Source organism: Coregonus lavaretus (genome assembly GCF_964263955.1).
Source record: "Coregonus lavaretus genome assembly, chromosome: 7".
Taxonomy (NCBI): domain Eukaryota; kingdom Metazoa; phylum Chordata; class Actinopteri; order Salmoniformes; family Salmonidae; genus Coregonus; species Coregonus lavaretus.
The window spans coordinates 58,205,245-58,226,162 of NC_139994.1; the positions used below are offsets into that span (position 1 = coordinate 58,205,245).

At 43.4% G+C, this 20,918-nt stretch overlaps 3 protein-coding genes across 3 annotated transcripts; 2 read left to right on the top strand and 1 right to left on the bottom strand.

Moving 5' to 3' along the window:
- Positions 1–7,597: 7,597 nt before the first annotated feature.
- Positions 7,598–9,721, top strand: LOC311132004 (uncharacterized protein). Its single transcript, XM_084165168.1, has 5 exons — positions 7,598–7,675; positions 7,875–7,973; positions 8,236–8,564; positions 8,758–8,824; positions 8,925–9,721. The coding sequence occupies exons 2-5, from the start codon at positions 7,875–7,877 to the stop codon at positions 8,940–8,942; spliced, it is 513 nt and encodes a 170-aa protein (XP_084021294.1). The 5' UTR covers positions 7,598–7,675; the 3' UTR covers positions 8,943–9,721.
- On the bottom strand, positions 9,285–14,673 carry LOC311132003 (PHD finger protein 23B-like). The gene is made up of 5 exons (XM_084165167.1): positions 14,137–14,673; positions 12,949–12,980; positions 12,719–12,811; positions 11,919–12,552; positions 9,285–11,279 (listed from the first exon to the last, which is right to left on the bottom strand). The coding sequence occupies exons 1-5, from the start codon at positions 14,162–14,164 to the stop codon at positions 11,086–11,088; spliced, it is 981 nt and encodes a 326-aa protein (XP_084021293.1). The 5' UTR covers positions 14,165–14,673; the 3' UTR covers positions 9,285–11,085.
- A 727-nt stretch (positions 14,674–15,400) lies between these two features.
- On the top strand, positions 15,401–18,044 carry elp5 (elongator acetyltransferase complex subunit 5). The gene is made up of 8 exons (XM_084164790.1): positions 15,401–15,742; positions 15,841–15,901; positions 15,998–16,078; positions 16,188–16,399; positions 16,569–16,744; positions 16,848–16,943; positions 17,035–17,135; positions 17,587–18,044. Exons 1-8 carry the CDS (start codon positions 15,688–15,690, stop codon positions 17,693–17,695), a joined length of 891 nt encoding a protein of 296 aa, XP_084020916.1. The 5' UTR covers positions 15,401–15,687; the 3' UTR covers positions 17,696–18,044.
- Positions 18,045–20,918: the final 2,874 nt, after the last annotated feature.

The following is a 20,918-nucleotide window of genomic DNA, read 5'->3' on the forward strand; positions in this document are numbered from 1 at the left end:
GTTCCCCAATTGGCGACTCGCGGGCCAATGGTTTTATTTTTGTCCCCACAAGTTTTCTGTAGAATTTTCACTGTTGGACATAAAAAAACGGTAAAAACGTCAGGAAATCAACTCCAAGTGATTTTAATTTGGGAAATCTGGGCAGCAGGTAGCCTAGTGGTTAAGAGTGCTGGGCTAGTAACCGCTGGGCCAGTAACTGAAAGGTTGCTGATTCAAATCCCCCAGCTGACTAGGTGAAAAATCTGTCTGTGCCCTTGAGCAAGGCACTTAACCCTAATTGCTCCTATAAGTCGCTCTGGATAAGAGTGTCTGCTGAATGACAAAAATGTATATGTGAAATGTATTTTCACGCATAATAGAGAGACATGTGATCATATACAAATGTAAGCAAGGTTTGAAATTATTATGTTTAAGTCAAATATTATATCTGTTTGGGCTTCTTGCGGTTAGTTTGCAGTCTACAAATTGTAATTATGTTCCGGCCCCCCGACCATTCGCTCAAGAAGAAATCGGCCCGCGGCTGAATCTAGTTGATGATCCCTGCTATAGGATATTATTCTTGTGGATAGAACATGTTATCAAATCAAATCAAATCAATTTTTATTTGTCACATGCGCCGAATACAACAGGTGTATACCTTACTGTGAAATGCTTACTTACAAGCCCTTAACCAACAATGCAGTTTTAAGAACATAGAGTGAGAAAAATGTTTACTAAATAAACTAAAGTAATTAAAGTAACTCAATAAAATAACAATAATGAGGCTATATACAGGGGGTACCGGTACTGTGTAAATGTAAATAGTCCAGGTGGCCTTTTGATTAATTGTTCAGCAGTCTTATGGCTTGGGGGGTAGGTGCTGTTAAGGAGCCTTTTGGACCTAGACTTGGCCCTCCGGTACTGCTTGCCGTGCGGTAGCAGAGAGAACAGTCAATGACTTGGGTGACTGGAGTCTTTGACAATTACTTGGGCCTTCCTCTGACAACGCCTAGTATATAGGTCCTGGATGGCAGGAAGCTTGGCACCAGTGATGTACTGGGCTGTATGCACTACCCTCTGTAGCGCCTTACGGTCGGATGCCGAGCAGTTGCCATACCAGGCGGTGATGCAACCGGTCAGGATGCTCTCGATGGTGCAGCTGTAGAACCTTTTGAGCATCTGGGGACCCATGCCAAATATTTTCAGTCTCCTGAGGGGGAAAAGGCGTTGTCGTGCCCTCTTCACGACTTTCTTGGTGTGTTTGGACCATGATAGTTTGTTGGTGATGTGGACACCAAGGAACTTAAAACTCTCTACCCTCTCCAGTACAGCCCCGTCGATATGAATGGGGGCTTGTTCGGCCCTCCTTTTCCTGTAGTCCATGATCATCTCCTTTGTTAGGACATGTTTATATGTTTTATTATAGACTCCATGTGGACTCATACCTATTTAATCAGCTGCCCCAATGGTGCATTACTTCATTCCACGAAGGCTGGTTTTACACAAAGCAACCTCCACCCAATTAATAAAAAGTTAACTGAATTTTGAGGGGAACCAGTCTCAGGATCAACAGGTTACAAATGACAGTAAAAAAATCACACCACGTGGCCTGTATGCCAGTATGCAGCCTGAATACTGTAGTTGACTTATGACCTATAGTAATATTTTGATCCTGTCAGCTCTTCATGGATTTCATCATCAGTGCTATTGAGAGCAGAGACATACATGCTCTGTGATTCATAGGTGAAATTGCCATGGGGGATGGGAGGACATGTTCCCCCCCAACAGAACATTCATACCCCTTTACTTTTTCCACATTTTGTTGTGTTACAGCCTGAATTTCAAATTGATTAAATTGAGATTTTGTGTCACTGGTCTACACACAATACCCCATCATGTAAAGTGAAATTATGTTTTTAGAAATTTTTACAAATTAATACAAAATGAAAAGCTGAAATGTCTTGAGTCAATAAGTATTCAACCCCTTTGTTATGGCAAGCCTAAATACGTTCAGGAGTAAAACATTGCTTAACAAGTCACATAATGAGTTGCATGGACTCACTATGTGTGCAATAATAGTGTTTAACACAATTTCTGAATGACTACCTCATCTCTGTACCCCACACATACAATTATCTGTAAGGTCCCTCAGTTGAGCAGTGAATTTCATACACAGATTCAACCACAAAGACCTGGGAGGTTTTCCAATGCCTCGCAAAGAAGGGCACCTATTGGTAGATGGGTAAAAAAAAAAGCTGACATTGAATATCCCTTTGAGCATGGTGAAGTTACACTTTGGATGGCGTATCAATACACCCAGTCACTACAGAGATACAGGCTTCCTTCATAACTCAGTTGCCGGAGAGAAAGGAAACCGCTCAGGGATTTCACCATGATGCCAATGGTGACTTTCAAACAGTTACAGAGTTTAATGGCTGTGATAGAAGAAAACTAAGGATGGATCAACAACATTGTAGTTACTCCACAATACTAGCCTAAATGACAGAGTGAAAAGAAGGAAGAATGAACAATAAACATGCATCCTGTTTGCGATAAGGCACTAAAGTAAAACTGCAAGAAATGTGGCAAAGAAATTAACTTTATGTCCTGAATACAAAGCGTTATGTTTGGGGCAAATCCAACACAACACATCACTGAGTACCACTCTTAATATTTTCAAGCATGGTGGTGGCTGCATCATGTTATGGGTATGCTTGTCATCTGCAAGGACTAGGGAGTTTCTAGGATAAAAATAAACAGAATAGAGCTAAGTACAGGCAAAATCCTAGAGGAAAACCAGGTTCAGTCTGCTTTCCAACAGACACTGGGAGACAAATTACCTTTCAGCAGGACAATAACCTAAAACACAAGGCCAAATATACACTGGAGTTGCTTACCAAGATGACATTGAATGTTCCTGATGAGTGGTCTAGTTACAGTTTTGATTGAAATCGGCTTGTAAATCTTCGAATTTTAAAAAGAATAATGTGCAAATATTGTACAATCCAGGTGTGCAAAGCTCTTAGAGACTTACCCAGAAGAGACTATCCTTCAAGATCCTTGGTGTCCACATCACCAACAAACTATCATGGTCCAAACACACCAAGACAGTCGTTAAGAGGGCACGACAACACCTATTCCCCTTCAGGAGACTGAAAAGATTTGGCATGGGTCCTCAGATCCTCAAAAAGTTATACAGCTGCACTATCGAGAGCATCCTGACTGGTTGCATCACCGCCTGGTATGGCAACTGCTCGGCATCCGACCGTAAGACACTACAGAGGGTAGTGCATACAGCCCAGTACATCACTGGGGCCAAGCTTCCTGCCATCCAGGACCTATATACTAGGCGTTGTCAGAGGAAGGCCCAGAAAATTGCCAAAGACTCCAGCCACCCTAGTCATAGACTGTTCTCTCTGCTACCGCACGGCAAGCAGTACCGGTGGGCCAAGTCTAGGTCCAAAAGGCTCCTTAACAGCTTCTACCCCCCAAGCCATAAATTAATCAAATGGCTACCCGGACTATTTGCATTGACCACACCTATTTTTTTACATTGCTGCTACTCACTGTTTATTATCTATGCATATGTCACTTTACCCCTACCTACAGTACATGTACATATTACCTCAATTACCTTGACTAACCTGTACCCCCACACATTGACTCGGTACCGGTACCCCTTGTATATAGCCTCGTTATTGTTATTTTATTTAGTTACTTTTTTAAACTTTCGTTTATTTAGTAAATATTTTCTTAACTCTTATTTTTCTTACAACTACATTGTTGGTTAAGGGGTAAAATGATTACTTTTCTACTATTCCAGATATTCCTTAAAGAGGTAGGGTTTCAAGTGTCTCCAGAAGGTGGTCAGTGACTCCGCTGTCCTGGCGTCGTGGGGGAGCTTGTTCCACCATTGGGGAACACGTCATAAGCAATGGCAAAATGCAGGACATTTGCTTTAACGGTTGACATTGGGCACGAAAAACGGTCCATCACCTCCTCTTTCTCAATTTTCAAACAGAAATGGGGTGTGCCTTTGGTGGTTCATTGATGTGTCCTTCTGGTCATGGTGGAGCTAGTTTGTTAGCTAAGCTAGCCAATTGTAGCTAGCCAGTAACTCCTCCAGTATGTGTTGACACATATCGTATTCACCCATTTGTTTAGTTTTTAAGCATTAAATGACTTGGTATGATCGTGCATTAATCAGTTATACAGTTTAAAGCCGTTATTGTTGCGTTTTTTCCCAAAGTCGACCTTTAAAGTAACTGTCCAGTGTTTCCAGATTTTTATGAAATATTACCTATAATGAATTACAATATACAGTGAGGGAAAAAAGTATTTGATCCCCTGCTGATTTTGTACGTTTGCCCACTGACAAAGACATGATCAGTCTATAATTTTAATGGTAGGTTTATTTGAACACTGAGAAACAGAATGACAACCAAAAAATACAGAAAAACGCATGTCAAAAATGTTATAAATTGATTTGCATTTTAATGAGGGAAATAAGTATTTGACCCTTCTGCAAAACATGACTTAGTACTTGGTGGCAAAACCCTTGTTGGCAATCACAGAAGTCAGACGTTTCTTGTAGTTGGCCACCAGGTTTGCACACATCTCAGGAAGGATTTTGTTCCACTCCTCTTTGCCGATCTTCTCCAAGTCATTAAGGTTTCGAGGCTGACGTTTGGCAACTCGAACCTTCAGCTCCCTCCACTCCAGGACCTTAATGTGCTTCTTCTTGAGCCACTCCTTTGTTGCCTTGGCCGTGTGTTTTGGGTCATTGTCATGCTAGAATACCCATCCACGACCCATTTTCAATGCCCTGGCTTAGGGAAGGAGGTTCTCACCCAAGATTTGACGGTACATGGCCCCGTCCATCGTCCCTTTGATGCGGTGAAGTTGTCCTGTCCCCTTAGCAGAAAAACACCCCCAAAGCATAATGTTTCCACCTCCATGTTTGACGGTGGGGATGGTGTTCTTGGGGTCATAGGCAGTATTCCTCCTCCAAACATGGCGAGTTGAGTTGATGCCAAAGAGCTCGATTTTGGTCTCATCTGACCACAACACTTTCACCCAGTTCTCCTCTGAATCATTCAGATGTTCATTGACAAATTTCAGACGGCCCTGTATATGTGCTTTCTTGAGCAGGTGGACCTTGCGGGCGCTGCAGGATTTCAGTCCTTTACGGCGTAATGTGTTACCAATTGTTTTCTTGGTGACTATGGTCCCAGCTGCCTTGAGATCATTGACAAGATCCTCCCGTGTAGTTCTGGACTGATTCCTCACCGTTCTCATGATCATTGCAACTCCACGAGGTGAGATCTTGCATGGAGCCCCAGGCCGAGGGAGATTGACAGTTATTTTGTGTTTCTTCCATTTGTGAATAATCGCACCAACTGTTGTCACCTTCTCACCAAGCTGCTTGGCGATGGTCTTGTAGCCCATTCCAGCCTTGTGTAGGTCTACAATCTTGTCCCTAATATCCTTGGAGAGCTCTTTGGTCTTGGCCATGGTGGAGAGTTTGGAATCTGATTGATTGATTGCTTCTGTGGACAGGTGTCTTTTATACAGGTAACAATCTGAGATTAGTAGCACTCCCTTTAAGAGTGTGCTCCTAATTTCAGCTCGTTACCTGTATAAAAGACACCTGGGAGCCAGAAATCTTTCTGATTGAGAGAAAGAGGGGGTCAAATACTTATTTCCCTCATTAAAATACAAATCAATTAATAACATTTTTGACATGCGTTTTTCTGGATTTTTTTGTTGTTATTCTGTCTCTCGTTGTTCAAATAAACCTACCATTAAAATTATAGACTGATCATTTCTTTGTCAGTGGGCAAACGTACAAAATCAGCAGGGGATCAAATACTTTTTTCCCTCACTGTATGTTAAATAGTTTTCCTTCCAAATTGTTTTATTAAGCATGTTAAAAAGCAGCTTTTCTGTGTTGGAAGGGTGTGGGCTTGCAGGAATTGCAGGAAATGAATTATAAAACGTCAAAAAAAATTCAGGAGGAGGACTCCTACACCACAATTTCGCACTTGCTGTGATTTATCAGCTCTTGGTCTAAATTTTGCACACACTGTCGTCCCGGATACTTATAGGGCAGCAGGTTGTGGGGAAGCAGGGGGGCGTCATGCTGGCCACACACACACACTTACAGTTAAACACACACACAATCACACACATTTGGGTGGAGGAGTCTAGCATGGGTCTACCGCACACACACACACACACACACACACACACTGGTAATGACCAGCGGTACCACAAGTTGTGTCTCCATAGCTCTGTGATAATTAAGGTAATCAGTGCTGCCTATCTAGTCTCTGCCCCTGTTGACAGACTCCCGGGCGGGCCTAGCAGGACCCACATTCAGCAGGCAGCCCTGTCAGTTGATCTATCAGCACTGGCTTTATGTTAGGTTATTTGTAGTGCCCCGAAATAGAAATAATTAGGACATGGGCGGGAAAAGAGGAAAAGTGAAAACGTGTCAGACCACGCATACGCTCCATGCAATGCCCTTCGACCCCCTCCTCTATTTCCCTCTGTCCTTCCTTCCCTCGTTCCCTGTCTTCCTTTTGTTTTGTATTTCTCTGTGTGTATGGGCAGAGTGTGTGGGTGGTTGGAGGTCGCAATCCAATGCTGAAATTAGGCGAGACGAGGTAGTCAGGTTTTCCAGTTGGCCACACACACAGCATAGACATCCATCTGATCTGATGATATCACTCACTGTCTCTGTCTGTCTGTCTTCTCAAAGTACAGACCAGGTGATGGCTTACGTGTAGCTCAGTTGGTAAAGCATGGCGCTTGCAACGCCAGGGTTGTGGGTTCAATTCCCACGGGGGACCAGCATGAAAATGAATGCACTCACTAATTGTAAGTCGCTCTGGATAAGAGCATCTGCTAAATGACTAAAATGTAAAATGTAAATGTAGGATGGAGAACTCTACAAGTGATCGATAGATCTCAATGATTCATGTCCTTCAGAACACTATTGTCATATAGTGTCCTATAGTAAAGATAACACAGGAAAACCCAATAGCCTACAGTTGTTCTGAGTACTGTATCATGTCAAGATAAAGATGCCCTTTCTAATTTCTTCCCTCTGTGAAATATAAGATATGTAGATAAGGTTGTCTTTTTTATATAAAGAAAATATGACATCTTTACCAATCTTATCTTGATAAGCACAAACATATGAAAGCCAGTCTGAACCAGTTGGAACTAGTGTAAACAATGAACTGTAACATCCCATCCACAATGATGGCCTAATCATTACCTCATCTTTCTTCCTTAGTCCAGAGGAAGGTGGAGGGTGAGGGGTGGTGGAGTGGTGTGTGTGCGTGTGTATGCGTGTGTGTGTGTATGTGTGTGCATGTGGGTGCGTGTATGTGCAATTAAAAAAAATGTCCTGAACCGCCTAAAAGCTTTGACCCCAAGTTCAGCCATGGCGAGGCCGGGCATGAGATATATGAGATATAATTGTCACGTCTGAAGTCCCATAGTCTCCCACACACACACCCCTTTAGCCTAAACACCTCCCTTCATCCTACTCCAATATAAACCCACCCCAACCGCATACCTACAAATACCCTTAACACCAGCAGTTTGCAGAGAAGTCAGAAGCCAACAACCAAGAGGAACTAAATAATTTGCACCATCTATCTTCACAGAACGGATAAGTCTTAAGGTGAGTACATCTTTGGTTGCACTCTTTTCGTTGACTTTTTCACTAGTATGTTTTTGTGTAATATCTGAATTTGAGCTACTTCAGTATATTTTGATTGCGTTACTTATTCCGCAACTCATCAAGTCAACAAAAGAACGATGCTCATCATCTAATAAGTTGATCAATGTCTGAAATATAATATTTTCTGTCTGCCACACAGATGCTTTACTCAAGGTGTATGATAGCTGTCCTGGGACTTTACCTGATGTTGGGAGACTTGTCTGCCTTCCTTCTGCCTGATAGGCTGAGACAGAAAAGGGTATGAAAATGACACATGCTCAGTGGCTTTTCTTAAACAGTTTAAACATGGATAGTGGCAGCAAATACCCTTAATCTTGGAAATACCGTGGTGCCATTATTGTATTACTTTCATAGATAGTTGCCCTTTGTGTGGGACTGGTGTATCTACTTCAATGAAAATAAAAAGGTTTCAAATAAATCTAGATCAGTCATATTATACGAACTGCATTGTTATTATTGTATGCTGCTTGTCTGAAAATGCCCTCCCTCCATGTCCACAGGACGTGAATTGGCTGGACCAAGAGTTCTTCCCACACTTGTCTGAGCTCTCTGACCTCGCCAACCTTTCACCACCCGGAGACGCCGGGGAGACGACCCAGGATTGGGAAGAACGTCGTTTCCAGTCTGCCACCTTCCTCTCCCCTCTGGAACGTATATCCACCCCCATGGAACGCATATCAACCGCCGTGGAACGTATATCCACCCCCATGGAACGCATATCAACCGCCGTGGAACGTATATCCACCCCCATGGAACGCACATCAACCGCCGTGGAACGCATCTCCGTCCATCATCACAACGACCACCGTCGCAAACCCAAGGACAAGAGGTGAGAGAATGGAGGAGAGGGCGATGACATAAAGTTGAGACAAGGAGTAGCCACTGATGTAATAGTGTAACATTGTAACAATGTTGCGCTACATTGCAGTGCTGTGGACCTTGCATCACTTTAGCTACCAAACAAACAAGTCCAGTCTGAGTTATTTAATATCTTTCTCTTCCATCTGTTCCTGTCATTCCAGGAGGAAGGCAACAGTTCCTCTGGATTCTATTGGAAGCGGCCTTATGTACAACCAGCGGAGCAGAAAGGTGAGAGCACAGAACAAGGAGGGAGGGATAGACTGACCATCTGTTTATTGGGATGTTTGTCCAGAATGTGAACCGGCTTGTGTATCTATTTGTATTGCAGGATGAACCAGAAGGCTGAATGAAGGAGCAGCAATAACAGCTTCCAACCCCTTCAATATCATCCAAATGCTAACTTCACTGTCTTGTATTCAATCCAAATCAGAATTCATAATGAAGGTTAGTTGTTTTGTAAAGATTCACTCCCACAAATATGTTTGACGGCATTTGTTATAACTATTTATTTCTATTTAAGATGCTGTACTATTGTACTAACCTACTTAGATGTTTGGGACTGATCCCCCTCTAGTGGTTCTGTAAGTATGTACAATGACAAACACAGATCCTGTGTGCCTAAGTTCAATAAAATGCATTCCTTATAATATATCTACTTTACATATATTGGAAAGAGACAACACAGGTGCTCCCCCGAAAAAGAAATGTTTTTATTTTTCAAGCTACAGTTAAAGGAAAACAATATCAGATGCCAAAAATATAGCATTTGCTTGGCTTTTCCCCCCCTCTCTTTTCACTTTCATATGTACAGTCATCGAAGAACAGGGTATATACAGAGAATCGAGGGGAAGGGTGGTGGCGAGAGTGCATTTGCTTTTTTGGGGACTAAACATGACTCTCCCACCAACAAAAACAGGTAAAACCTACCAACATCGAGTCCACGACTCCGATATCAACTGATATTTCTGTACACCTACAGTCAACTTTGTTTTTCAATTGAGAAAATCATGAGGGGAAGGGATTTGTATGTTATTCTGATTAGGGAGCAATGTCAACCAGTGTTTTTGGAAAAATTAACCAAAACATTATGATAACATGAAAGAAATAAAAAATACATTTTATAACCATTCATGGAAAAATGTTTGAGCCACTTCCACAAGGTAAACGAAAATTTTCCAACTTTTTCCACCACGACAGTTAACAACAATGACATCTTCCCAAACCAGAAGTCTCTTGATGAAAAACAAGATCAACACAAAATGTAAATAAAAACAAAACAAGCATTGTAGATTGAATTTGAGGGCTGTAGCCATGTCAAACCGTAACCAAATGGCAGTCATAGGACCCCATTGTCATGCGGAGGGAACTCAAAGTAATCAAGTTGTGCTGTAGCAGATGTCTGTTGACAAAAACCAGAAAGGGTGAATAAAGCAACAAATACTTCTGGTTATGGGCTGCATCATCTTCATGACACAGCCCTCAGTTTATGAGTTACAGGTTCTTAGCAGTTGCCAAAACTGTAAAGCAATTCACTTTCCAATGAAAAATAACACCCCAAAGAAGGGGTGTTTGGTTTGGGCTCGCTTTTAAAAACGTGCACTGTCGTAGCACCAACTGTCTTTGCATATTTCTATTGAATAGATTCAACATTTCAGATTTGATCTGGTATTTGTTTGAATCTGAAAACATCCAAAGAGAGATCTCATAGGCGCTTAACACTCAGTGATAAGCAGGTACTGAGTGTTATAGTAGACAAAGAAATGTATAAACGATCACAAATCGAAAGCTTACATGAGAAAAAAGTAGCTACAAAAACAATCAAATAACAAAACAAGAGCTGCCCTTCTACCACTAAAAAGAGAAACTTATGGACAAAAATAAACAGGAGTATCCGTTTTCTTTTCGGAGAAGGAAGGGGGTTGTGCCTGTGCCATGGTGTATCAGTCGCATTGCATTGATTACTGGTTGCAGAGGGTCTCACAATAGTTAAAGTACCATTATAAAATACTAGCTTTTTTCCTTGAACATTGACAGACAGAAAAGTTGCCCATCAATGTCCTAAATAAATAATTCTCTATAACTTGTCATGCACCTTATGCTATGACCTTAACATGAAAAACAGGAGATGGATATCTGTATGGTCTAACATTTCAATGAAAAAAATCCCAAATTGGGAAAAAAATCCCAATTTAGTAAGAATACTGAGCAAGAGAGTATTTTTGTATGTTACAGATAATAAAGAGATCTCCCCCCAATGTCTTCCTGTATTAGCCCAGTTTTCACAGAGGCAGAACGCGACAAAGAACCTACATGAATAAGTGAGGATGGTGATTGTCAAAAAAGAACACCTAGAAAACTAACGATACAGTTGCTGTCCAGGTGAGGGTTAACAATCAGCTGCAGGCATCGCAGAAAAGAACTTGGATGTTGTAGTAGGACACAGAGAAAAGGGATATAGGAGGGATATAGTCCCTCCCACCCCTCTCACTCTAGGGGTCTTTCTTTTGTCCCGACCGTCGAGTGTCCCTGCACTTGTGGCAGTAAAAGATGTCAGGGACGTTGGACTTCTTGATCTTGGCGCACGACAGATGGACCCACACGCCGCACTGGTTGCACTCGATCATGGGTCGCCCCGCAAACGGCTTGCCGCAGTAACAGGTGATTAAGTCCCAAGAGTCGTCACCTGTGTGGGGAAGGAGGGAGAGGAAAAGAAGGTAAGAGGGGGCATATCATAGTGGGACAAGTAGCATTGGGTTCAGTGGGCACCTAACGGGGGCAAACGTTTTCAAAGAGAAGAGGCGCTTCAGCAACTGTTTGTTTTGTTTGTGGAGGTTTTATTTTATCGCCCCCTAATTACTTATTTACTTAGGAACTACATGGAAACAGCGTTACATCATTACATCATTACATCATTATTGCCCACTAATTATTTATTGGTTACATGGTGACTCAAATTCCAGAAAGTACCAATTGTTACCAAATAGTTTCATTAAATACAATGTTTTCCCTGACGTGACTCCTTATTCTACATGTCAGAGAGGCATGGTTGTTCTACATACCATATTTTTTATCTGAAGGTTCCAAAACATTGTGTCCTGCTGAACGCACCCCAGGTATGAGCCTCTGGTTTAGAACTCACGGAACAGACCAGTGCATTAATATTGATCAATTACATGCCAAGCATATTACCAGCCAACACTGCAGCCATTGACTAACACTGAAGTGATGCATCTTGTGTGAGGAGATTACAGCACTCACGCTTACCACTTCAAAGACATTTGTGCTTCCTTGTCCACAGCGTGGTCAGTATGAAATCACTTACCCGACTCCACCATGATGTCCTCATCGGCGATCCAGGTCTCGCCTTCACTCGAGCTCATCTCCGCCTCCCGGTTGGACTCCTCCACCTGCATCTTAGCCAGCCCCTGCATTCCCGGGGAGGAGACCCCGTGCACTGTCAGGTCATCTCGGACCGGGCACTCCCCGGGGTGGGCATGGCCCGTCTCAGAGTCTGTCTCACTTTGGGTGGCCGAGCTCTTAAGCTTCTTGAGGGCTTTGGGCTGCTTGGGGTTTTTGCTGCGCTTGATACGGGCCCTCTTCTCCCCGCCGCTACTCCCGCTTTCACCCCCGCCGCCAATAGCAGAACCCATCGACAACTTTTTGAGCTTTTTGTCCTTCTTGCGCTCTGCCTTGCTGGCTGCCTGGCTGTCGTACAGGGAGTCTTTCAGGCGCATCTTGTCCAGCAGGGAGCTATCGGAGTGCATGCGGCGCATACTCTTGCCCTTGTTGGCGCGGGCCTTGCGGACAAACGTGTGGATGGTGTGCAGGTCGTTGCCTCCGTCTCCCCAGCTAGCCCCCACGGAGCTGCCGCCGACTCCTTCACCACCACCCCCGCTCTCCCCTGACGCCCCTGAGCTGTGCGGGGAGCTGGAGGACGCTGGCGACCATGGACCTTCCTACACAGCCACAGGTGTAGTGTAAGAACAATAAGGAAAACGGTACAGGACAAACAATACTTGATGCATAGGGTTATAAAAATGTGGCAAGTTCTCAAACCCTATTAAAGATAAACACAACATCAATAAAGGGGTAACTATGTCCTGCTGTGCCTAGTTCACCTACCTCTTTAGGATTGGGGATATAGCCTGCATACGCCAAGACAAAGTTGCAGAACTTGTTAAAGTCTTCGACGGTCCTCTTTCTCCTCTCTGGAGGCTAAAGAGATAAAACAAACGGACATTAATGGCATTCACACATAAATGAACCAAGCTAATAAGTCATGCATACAACACCAACAAATGGTGAACAGGTTCAGAACGGGGAACTAAACGTCACACCAGAAGTCTACTTACCAGGGTATCCGTTTTGCGCTTCAATAACGAATCTGTATAGAAGAAAACAATATTACTATACTATAATCTGTTCAGATTTGAACACAGTCATTACGTAAATTAAAAAGACAAAAAAAAACATCTCCACTAATCCATCGGCAGATAAGTATTGTTAGCTGCTAGCTAGCTGCGGGTCTATTTTTGTTCGGCCTGGCGATGTATCTAGTGAATATAGCGATAACTAGCTAACATTAGCTTGCTAATGCAATGACTCAAAACGCCAAGTGTGCAACCTAGCTGGGCGCATTTCTATTCTAAAAGTAGCAAACTAGCTAAGTTGATGGCTAGCCTCGTGCTGCAACGTTAGTCAGCAAGGATAACTTACTGCCTTTTTAGCTAGCTAACGTTTAGTTGTCTAAAACGAGTGAATACCTGCCCTGCTCACAAACTAGCCACAATGTTGTCTTGATAGTTTCACAACAACAGGTCAATAACTACTAACGGGTGACGCAAAGTGAAGACCATTTAGTTAGCCATGGTGGTGAAACTTGATCGTATCTAGGTAGCTGGCTGGCTATGTTGGCTACCAGTAAGTTAGTTAACAAACGTGAAACATGCATTGTGAGCCAATTAGCTCACGGCTGCGATGGCGTGGGGAGCCTCCTGAATTTTGAACGTGGCTAGGAAGCTAACAGCATCTAGCTAACTAGTTACAGTAGCGAACTAACCAACAAACACTGTTTGCTAGCTAACTAAAGTTAGCTGTTAAAGACGGGTTAGCTTGCTGGCAAAGTAACAGTCATTATGGCTCATTTTGGTTAGAACTAACTAGCTAGTTAGCTAGCCAGCGGTTAACATACCATTAGCCACCAATGGCATGGTTAGTTAGCAAGCATTAACTCACTAGTTACGCTAACTAGGTACAGTAGCCTATATAGTTATCGTTACTGTATAAAAAAGTTAACTACGTGTATAAAACCATGCAAGCTATCGTTATCGACTGTTAGATGTAACCAACTTTGCTAACTAGTAAGCTGGCAGGTAATGTTAGTGTTAGACAGTTTATTAGCTCACTAGCCAACTAGCATGGCGATTGAACAACCAACAGTTGCTTCACTGAAGGAGGATTTTAACAAAACCGAGAATGTCTGCTAACTAGCAATGAACTTAAGATCAATTTACTATGTCAACTGACACTTTTAAACGTACCTTGGTGTTCAGACATTATTTCAAGCATTGTCGCCTCAGCAACAAGGCCCGTGATGGTAGCTACCAGGTAGCTAACAGCTTCTGTGCTTTTCTCCCGACTTGACTACTGACTGTGTGGGAGAAGCCCTAGCCAAGAACGGAGGGGTCAACACCACTCTTTGAAGACAAGCGAATTTCTTGGAGTTGTTGGCTCGTGTTCTGGATAGTTTAGCCGGCAAGGTACCGGGCTAACCAACAAAAAATGCAACAATAATTCCTATTAGCCCGTTTAGTTAACAAGAGAGCTAGCTAGCTATTAGCTAATTTCTTCGTCACAGCAGCTATTGCATACATAATCCAGGCAATCAAACTACTTTAGCCAACTAACGAGCTAAGTCACCGGAGAAAAACTGTAGCAGGTGCATCCATTGTATACGAAAAACGCATTCAGGTAACACATTTTTTAGATTAAGTTTACGTTTTTCCATAACACGAGCAACAATCGACAAGAGTTTGACTAAATATACGTCTGCTCCGTGTCGCCCCTTGCGCGCCTCCTCGAGCCATCAGCGATGTCAACTGATTGCAAAAGCCCCTTGTGGTTGCCACAACGAAGTGACAGCTCTGCACTTTGCTGGGTAGTGTAGTTTAATGTGTGTACATTCTTCTTAATGAGGACGGACAACAAATCCCTAAAACTACACTACCCATGTGTCATTGCGCCCACCTGAGGTTTCCTTTATTTTTCTTATAAAATAAAAATGTATTTGTATCTACCTCAGTGATTTGTATAGCAAACATGTAAATATATATATATATATATTGCACCAAACACAGCCACCACACCATCCATTTTCAGTAAAACTACATTGTAGTTTAACTAGGATTTTAATTCCTGTTCTCCGAGCACTATCTGCAAGAAAATGTGGTCAAATAAAATTCTAAACTTTTGACATATTTTGAACAAGTTGACCCTTACTGAATCAATTTCAATGTCATAAAACATGTGCAAAGAAAAACAAATTGTCTGCATCTACCATGAGAACCTTCATTAGGCCTCTGCAGGGATCATCGGAGGGGTATACATAAAGTAGTATCAACGAGTTAACTTAGATACGTATTTTCGGTTGTTGAGTCAGTTAGACCATGCGCATTTCAACGTTATCTTTCAGGCATGCTCGTATAAATCATGGAACAATCAAGTTTAATTTACTGCATGAATGATGTCATGACCAAAAAATAGACAAGAACGGCATCATGCTCAGGCGCAAGCGCAAAAGGAGCTACAAACCGGATGCTTCTGGAGCATGGAGTTTTTCTGACAAGAACTGCGTGCCCAGTACATGGAATGCAACCGCACAACTTCATTATTCTCCTAAACGCAAACGTCGGTGTTCCATCTATGTCCAGCTGACAAACGCTTGTCATGAGAATTGTTAGATTTGTAGAGGAACATCAATGTTTGAAGGCGGATGAAGAGAAACCACACGTAGTAACCGACACTCTTGCTACAACGTTAGCTAGCTAGCTAGCTAGCTATCTGGGCAGCTAGGAAGCTGTTTAGCCTGTAATATGTTGTTAGAAGTTTTGCAAGGAACAGAAGCGGGAGGATTCATTTTGATACAAGGTAAATATACTTGTTGGTGGTAAACTCGTCATTGCTTTCAGAACCACTGACATTAGCTAGCTAAGTAGCTTTTGTTTGCCTTTGCGTTACTTTGACAGATTCTGTTAATTACTCTGGTCGACACCTCCTGAAAAGCTGCATCAATACAGCACTTAAACGGTAAATAACTCGCTTATGGCATGAGTATTTTCACTGCTAGTTAGTATTCATATAGTTTGTTGTGCACTAATGTCATACCAATATATTGTGTTTCAGGGAAGAAGTGGTCCATGTATTGGGGTTCGAGGTTAGTGAAGAGGAACTCAATGATGGACTGGACAGAACATCTGCACAGAGGTGACTAGAAACAAATAAGAAACTAACTTTAGATGGGAGTCAACAGTACTAGCAGATTTCTTGAGATCAAGTGTTAACTAACGCATGTTTTCCCCGACTTTGAATATAGGCTGCACTTTCACAATGCCTACTCCGACCCTCTCGGCTGGACCGGAAACTCACCATTTACGGTCCACCAGTTTACCTTAGAGGACATCAGCACTCTTCTCAAACAAACATCTCAGGCCAAAGCAGTGACACTTGTCATTGACTCTCTGTCATGGATTTTGAGGCATCACGACCCTGCTGCTGTCTGCCAGAGACTTCAGGCTCTCAAGAAAGGTTTGTCATGGCATTTATAATCACTGTCTTTCTGAATTGACCAGCTCCATTTAATTTCAACACTGCAGAAAGAGGTTAGCTAAGTTTCTCCAATTGCATCAATATTGATGCCATGTTGTACATTGATTTGTGAGGCTCCAGTTCAGTCTCTATCTTCACTCGTCTTTAGGGGGAGTTGTGAAAGCAGTAGTTGGCCTGCTGCACTCAGACCTGCATCAGCGAGGCACTGTGGGAAGCATACGCCACTTGGCTACCTCAGTCATCACCGTGGCCCCAGGGACCAGAGGACTGGGAGCTGTCGCCAAAACAACAAGACGCACCAAGTCGGGCAAGCTTATGCAAGATGTAAGAACAATGGAGTGGAGCATGGAGTGCTGCTGGTTTGAATTGAATAATTTAACTGTCTTGGCCATTTTCTGCTGATTTTTAAGTGTGTGTCTGTTACTAGGAGGAGATCTTCAGCATCAATGAGGACCTGACAGTTACAATACAGAGCAAACTCAGTCATCCTGGACACACACCGATGAATACAGACGAATCTGAGGTAGCACACCTGTATGATTCCTGACATGCACAATGTGAGAATGATAAGGAATAAGCCAATGGTATTGTATGATTCTCTTGTCCTTCCCCAGGCGGATCCAACAGCCAACCTGACCTTTAACCTGCGCCTGTCTGATACACAGAGAGAGGCCAAAGAAAAACTGCCGCTTCCCTTCGTCTTCAGTAAAGAGAAGTGAGATTTTGTTTCTGCCTTTTTTTTCTTCTACCCATACATTTACATTTTAGTCATTTAGCAGACGCTCTTATCCAGAGCGACTTACAGTTAGTGAATACATATTTTTTTATACTGGTCCCCTGTGGGAATCGAACCCACAACCCTGGCGTTGCAAACGCCATGCTCTATCAACTGAGCTACATCCCTGCCGACCATTCCCTCCCCTACCCTGGACGACGCTGGGCCAATTGTGCGCCGCCCATGAGTCTCCCGGTCGCGGCCGGCTGCGACAGAGCCTGGATTCGAACCAGGATCTCTAGTAGCACAGTTAGCACTGCGATGCAGTGCCTTAGACCACTGCGCCACTCAGGAGTACCCATGTTGTCTTGCTACTTTTCTGTCTTTCTACTGTGCTGCCTTGCTACTGTCTGAAGTGTTTATCGAACTCCCCATTTTTGTCTTCTTCCAGGAAGTCAGCACTTCTGCACCCGGGCCCCGGTTCAGGACGGATCCTATACGAGCCTGATGCCAATGATGATTATGACCAGGAGGATCCTGATGATGACCTTGATGTCTAGAGGACAGGCTACAGGCCATGAAGAGCACAGTGACCTGCTCCCTGGAGTTAATGCCACTTTTGGACATTTACATGCCGGAAACCACAATAATAGCCTGGGTTCCTGCCTGAGATATTTATTTTACTTTCTCAGAGGAGATTTAAATGAAAGTTAAACAAAATACCAGGCTTACCGAATGCCAGTTTATGCAGTGGAGGAAGTTTATTAGGGTGGAGTCTGTAAGTAGTGGAGATATATTGGAAATTCAGGAACATTTCAGCAGAAGACTGATTGACGCTGAGATCAGATGCCTACAGCCTATGACAGGTCTCTGTTTAAATCCAGCTTCAAATAAAGGGTACTGTTTTCAGGTTGTCTGTATTTATTTGCTATTTTACCCCCTTTTTCTCCACAATTTCGTCGTATCCAATTGGTAGTTAGTCTTGTCCCACCGCTTCAACTCCCGTACGGAAACGGAAGAGGTGAAGGTCGAGAGTCGTGCGTCCTCCGAAACACAACCCAACCGAGCCGCACTGCTTCTTGACACAGTGCCCGCTTAACCCGGAAGCCAGCCGCACCAATGTGTCGGAGGAAACACCGTACACCTGGCGACCGAGTCAGCGTGCACTGCGCCCGGCCCGCCACAGGAGTCGCTAGTGCGCGATGGGACAAGAACATCCCTGCCGGCCAAACCCTCCCCTACCCTGGACGACGCAGGGCCAATTGTGCGCCGCCCCATGCGTCTCCCGGTCGCGGCCGGCTGCGACAGAGCCTGGACTCTAAGCAGGATCTCTAGTGCAGTTTCTACCGCTAACCACTGGAATGTGAGTATGTGGCCCTATTGTTCGGTTCTATGCATGTCAAGTCAGACCCAACCCTTTAGCCACATGAAATCACATAGACTTATGAATAAAAAATAAAATAGTTCCTATAGTTTGTTATTTTTAGGCCTTTAAAGGAGCAACTGAGTTCTTGTGATGGCCCTCAAGGACGCAAGGCAATTGTATACCAACATAACAATGGGCAATAAAAGCTTGGCACTGGTCTACTCTCTAAAAACCTTCACCAACATCACTGGCAATTAATATACATTAATACAATTTAAACAGCTTGGCTTGACTGCTACATCATCAATTATGATAATATATAACAACACGATGCTTATTAGTTTGTCTGCGTATTTCACCACAATGCTTATTCAGGGTAATAAACCATATAACTGTATTTGCTTTAGAAATGCGTGAAAATCACACTACCAGAGATACTATACAGGTTTAAAAATGATGTGCACCTAATGAGGAAGATGCAAGACGTTGTGGGAGATTGGTTTCTAACATGGGGGTTTAGGATGTCTGTGGCCGAGTCCTGCTTTATGGCGTAGTCTAGGAGGAAGGTTAAAGATGTTAGGCTGCAAATATACAGTCAGGATATACAGTAGGTAGGGTGTCTGAGTTTAAGTATCTAGGTATGTGGTTTGATGAGAGGCTTACGTGGAAGAGACATTGAGTATATTGAAATTAAGTGTAGGAAGGTGCTGAACCTCATGAGGGCAGGGGCAGGATATGATTGGGGGTTGAACAGATAAACACTGTTGTATATGTACCAGGCATTGATCAGGTCATCTTTGGATTATGGGTGCTTTGTATATGGATCAGCAGCCAAAACGATACTACAGCGCCTGGATAGCATAGAGTCAAGGGCCCTGAGATTGTGTGTGGGTGCCTTCAGGACGACACCTGCTGAGGCATTGTAGGTGGATAGTGGGGAACTGCCACTGAGGATAAGGCGGGACAAACTCCATTAGCATACTGGGCGAGGTTGAAAGGGAGTTCAGAAGGACATTCTGTGGTCATAGCAACTGGGGAATGCTGGGAGCGAGGAGTGGGTAAGCAGAGGGCGTACGGGTGGACAATCGGCCAGAAGGTGGTAGAATATGGACTGGGGGAATGTTCCTCTGTGGCTGTTTCCGAAACCAATTGTAGATGTGGACATGTTTGAGGGCAGGAGAGAATGGGGTGAGGACGTGAGACGGTGTGTGGAGAGATATGTAGATAATCGGTTTTATAAATTTTTAAGGATATATACAGATGGTTCAAATGATACAGTCAGTGGTAGGGTGGGGGCAGGGGTGTATATCCCAGATTTCAATGTTAGAGTATATAAGCAGTTAACTGATTATGTGCCAGTGTATGCAGCTGAGTTTATGGCCATGATTATAGGTTTGAGATGGGTGGAGGAGGTGAAACCACTCAGAATGGGGATCTGCTCTGATTGGGCTGCAGTGTTGAGTAGTGTGAAGACAGGCAGGTCGGATAGGGAAGACTTGTTTGTGGAGATGATGGTGCTGTTAATGGGATTGGAGAGGATGGGAGTGGGGGTAAGCTTTTGCTGGGTTCCCGCCCATGTGGGTGTGGAGGACAATGAGAAGGCTGATGTTTTGTCTAAGAGTGCTGTGAGGAGAGCGGGGGTAGATATTCAGGTCCCACTGGGCCACAGGGAAGTCAAGTCCTTGATCTGGGCAAAAGGGCTCGATCTTTGGCAAAGGGAGTGGTATGCTAGTAGTAAGGGAAGGCTATTTTATCGCGTGCACCGGTCAGTAAAGGAAGAGGTGGGGAGTATGGGATGTAGGAGAGAGGAAGTTATGTGGAGTAGACTACAGTTTGGACACACATGTTTGCATGCCATGTTGTGGATGATAGGGGGACATGAAACAGGTCTGTGTGATGAGTGTTTAGTGGAGGAAATTGTGGAGCATGTGTTGATATTTTGTGAACTGTATGATGTAGATAGTGAGAAATTATGTGAAAGGGTTAGAGAGGCTGGAAGGGGTTGGGGTTTGGGTGTTGTAGTGGGGGGAGGGAAGTGTTGTCTAGGGCTCTATTTCACTTTCCTAAGAGGAACAGGACTAATTAAGATCATTTAATGTAGGTAGGCCGTGACTGGCCTCACACTCCAGTACAGTAGGTGGCGGTGTGTGTACCTTAACAGTTGGATGCGATCCGCCAACCCAATACCAAAGCAGAAGATGCGCACCTGCTTTTTTGTTATTGCATTACACGAACATTATACAAAACAACATATAGATATCACACATAACAAAAAAAATAAAATACATACAGAGGGACACAAAAAAAGTAAATTACTCTATTGACAAGTTACATTTTGACAAATACTGTAGACACTTCTTTGATAATTTGGTATTTATATATTTTAGGGATGTTATATCATTTTACATTTACATTTT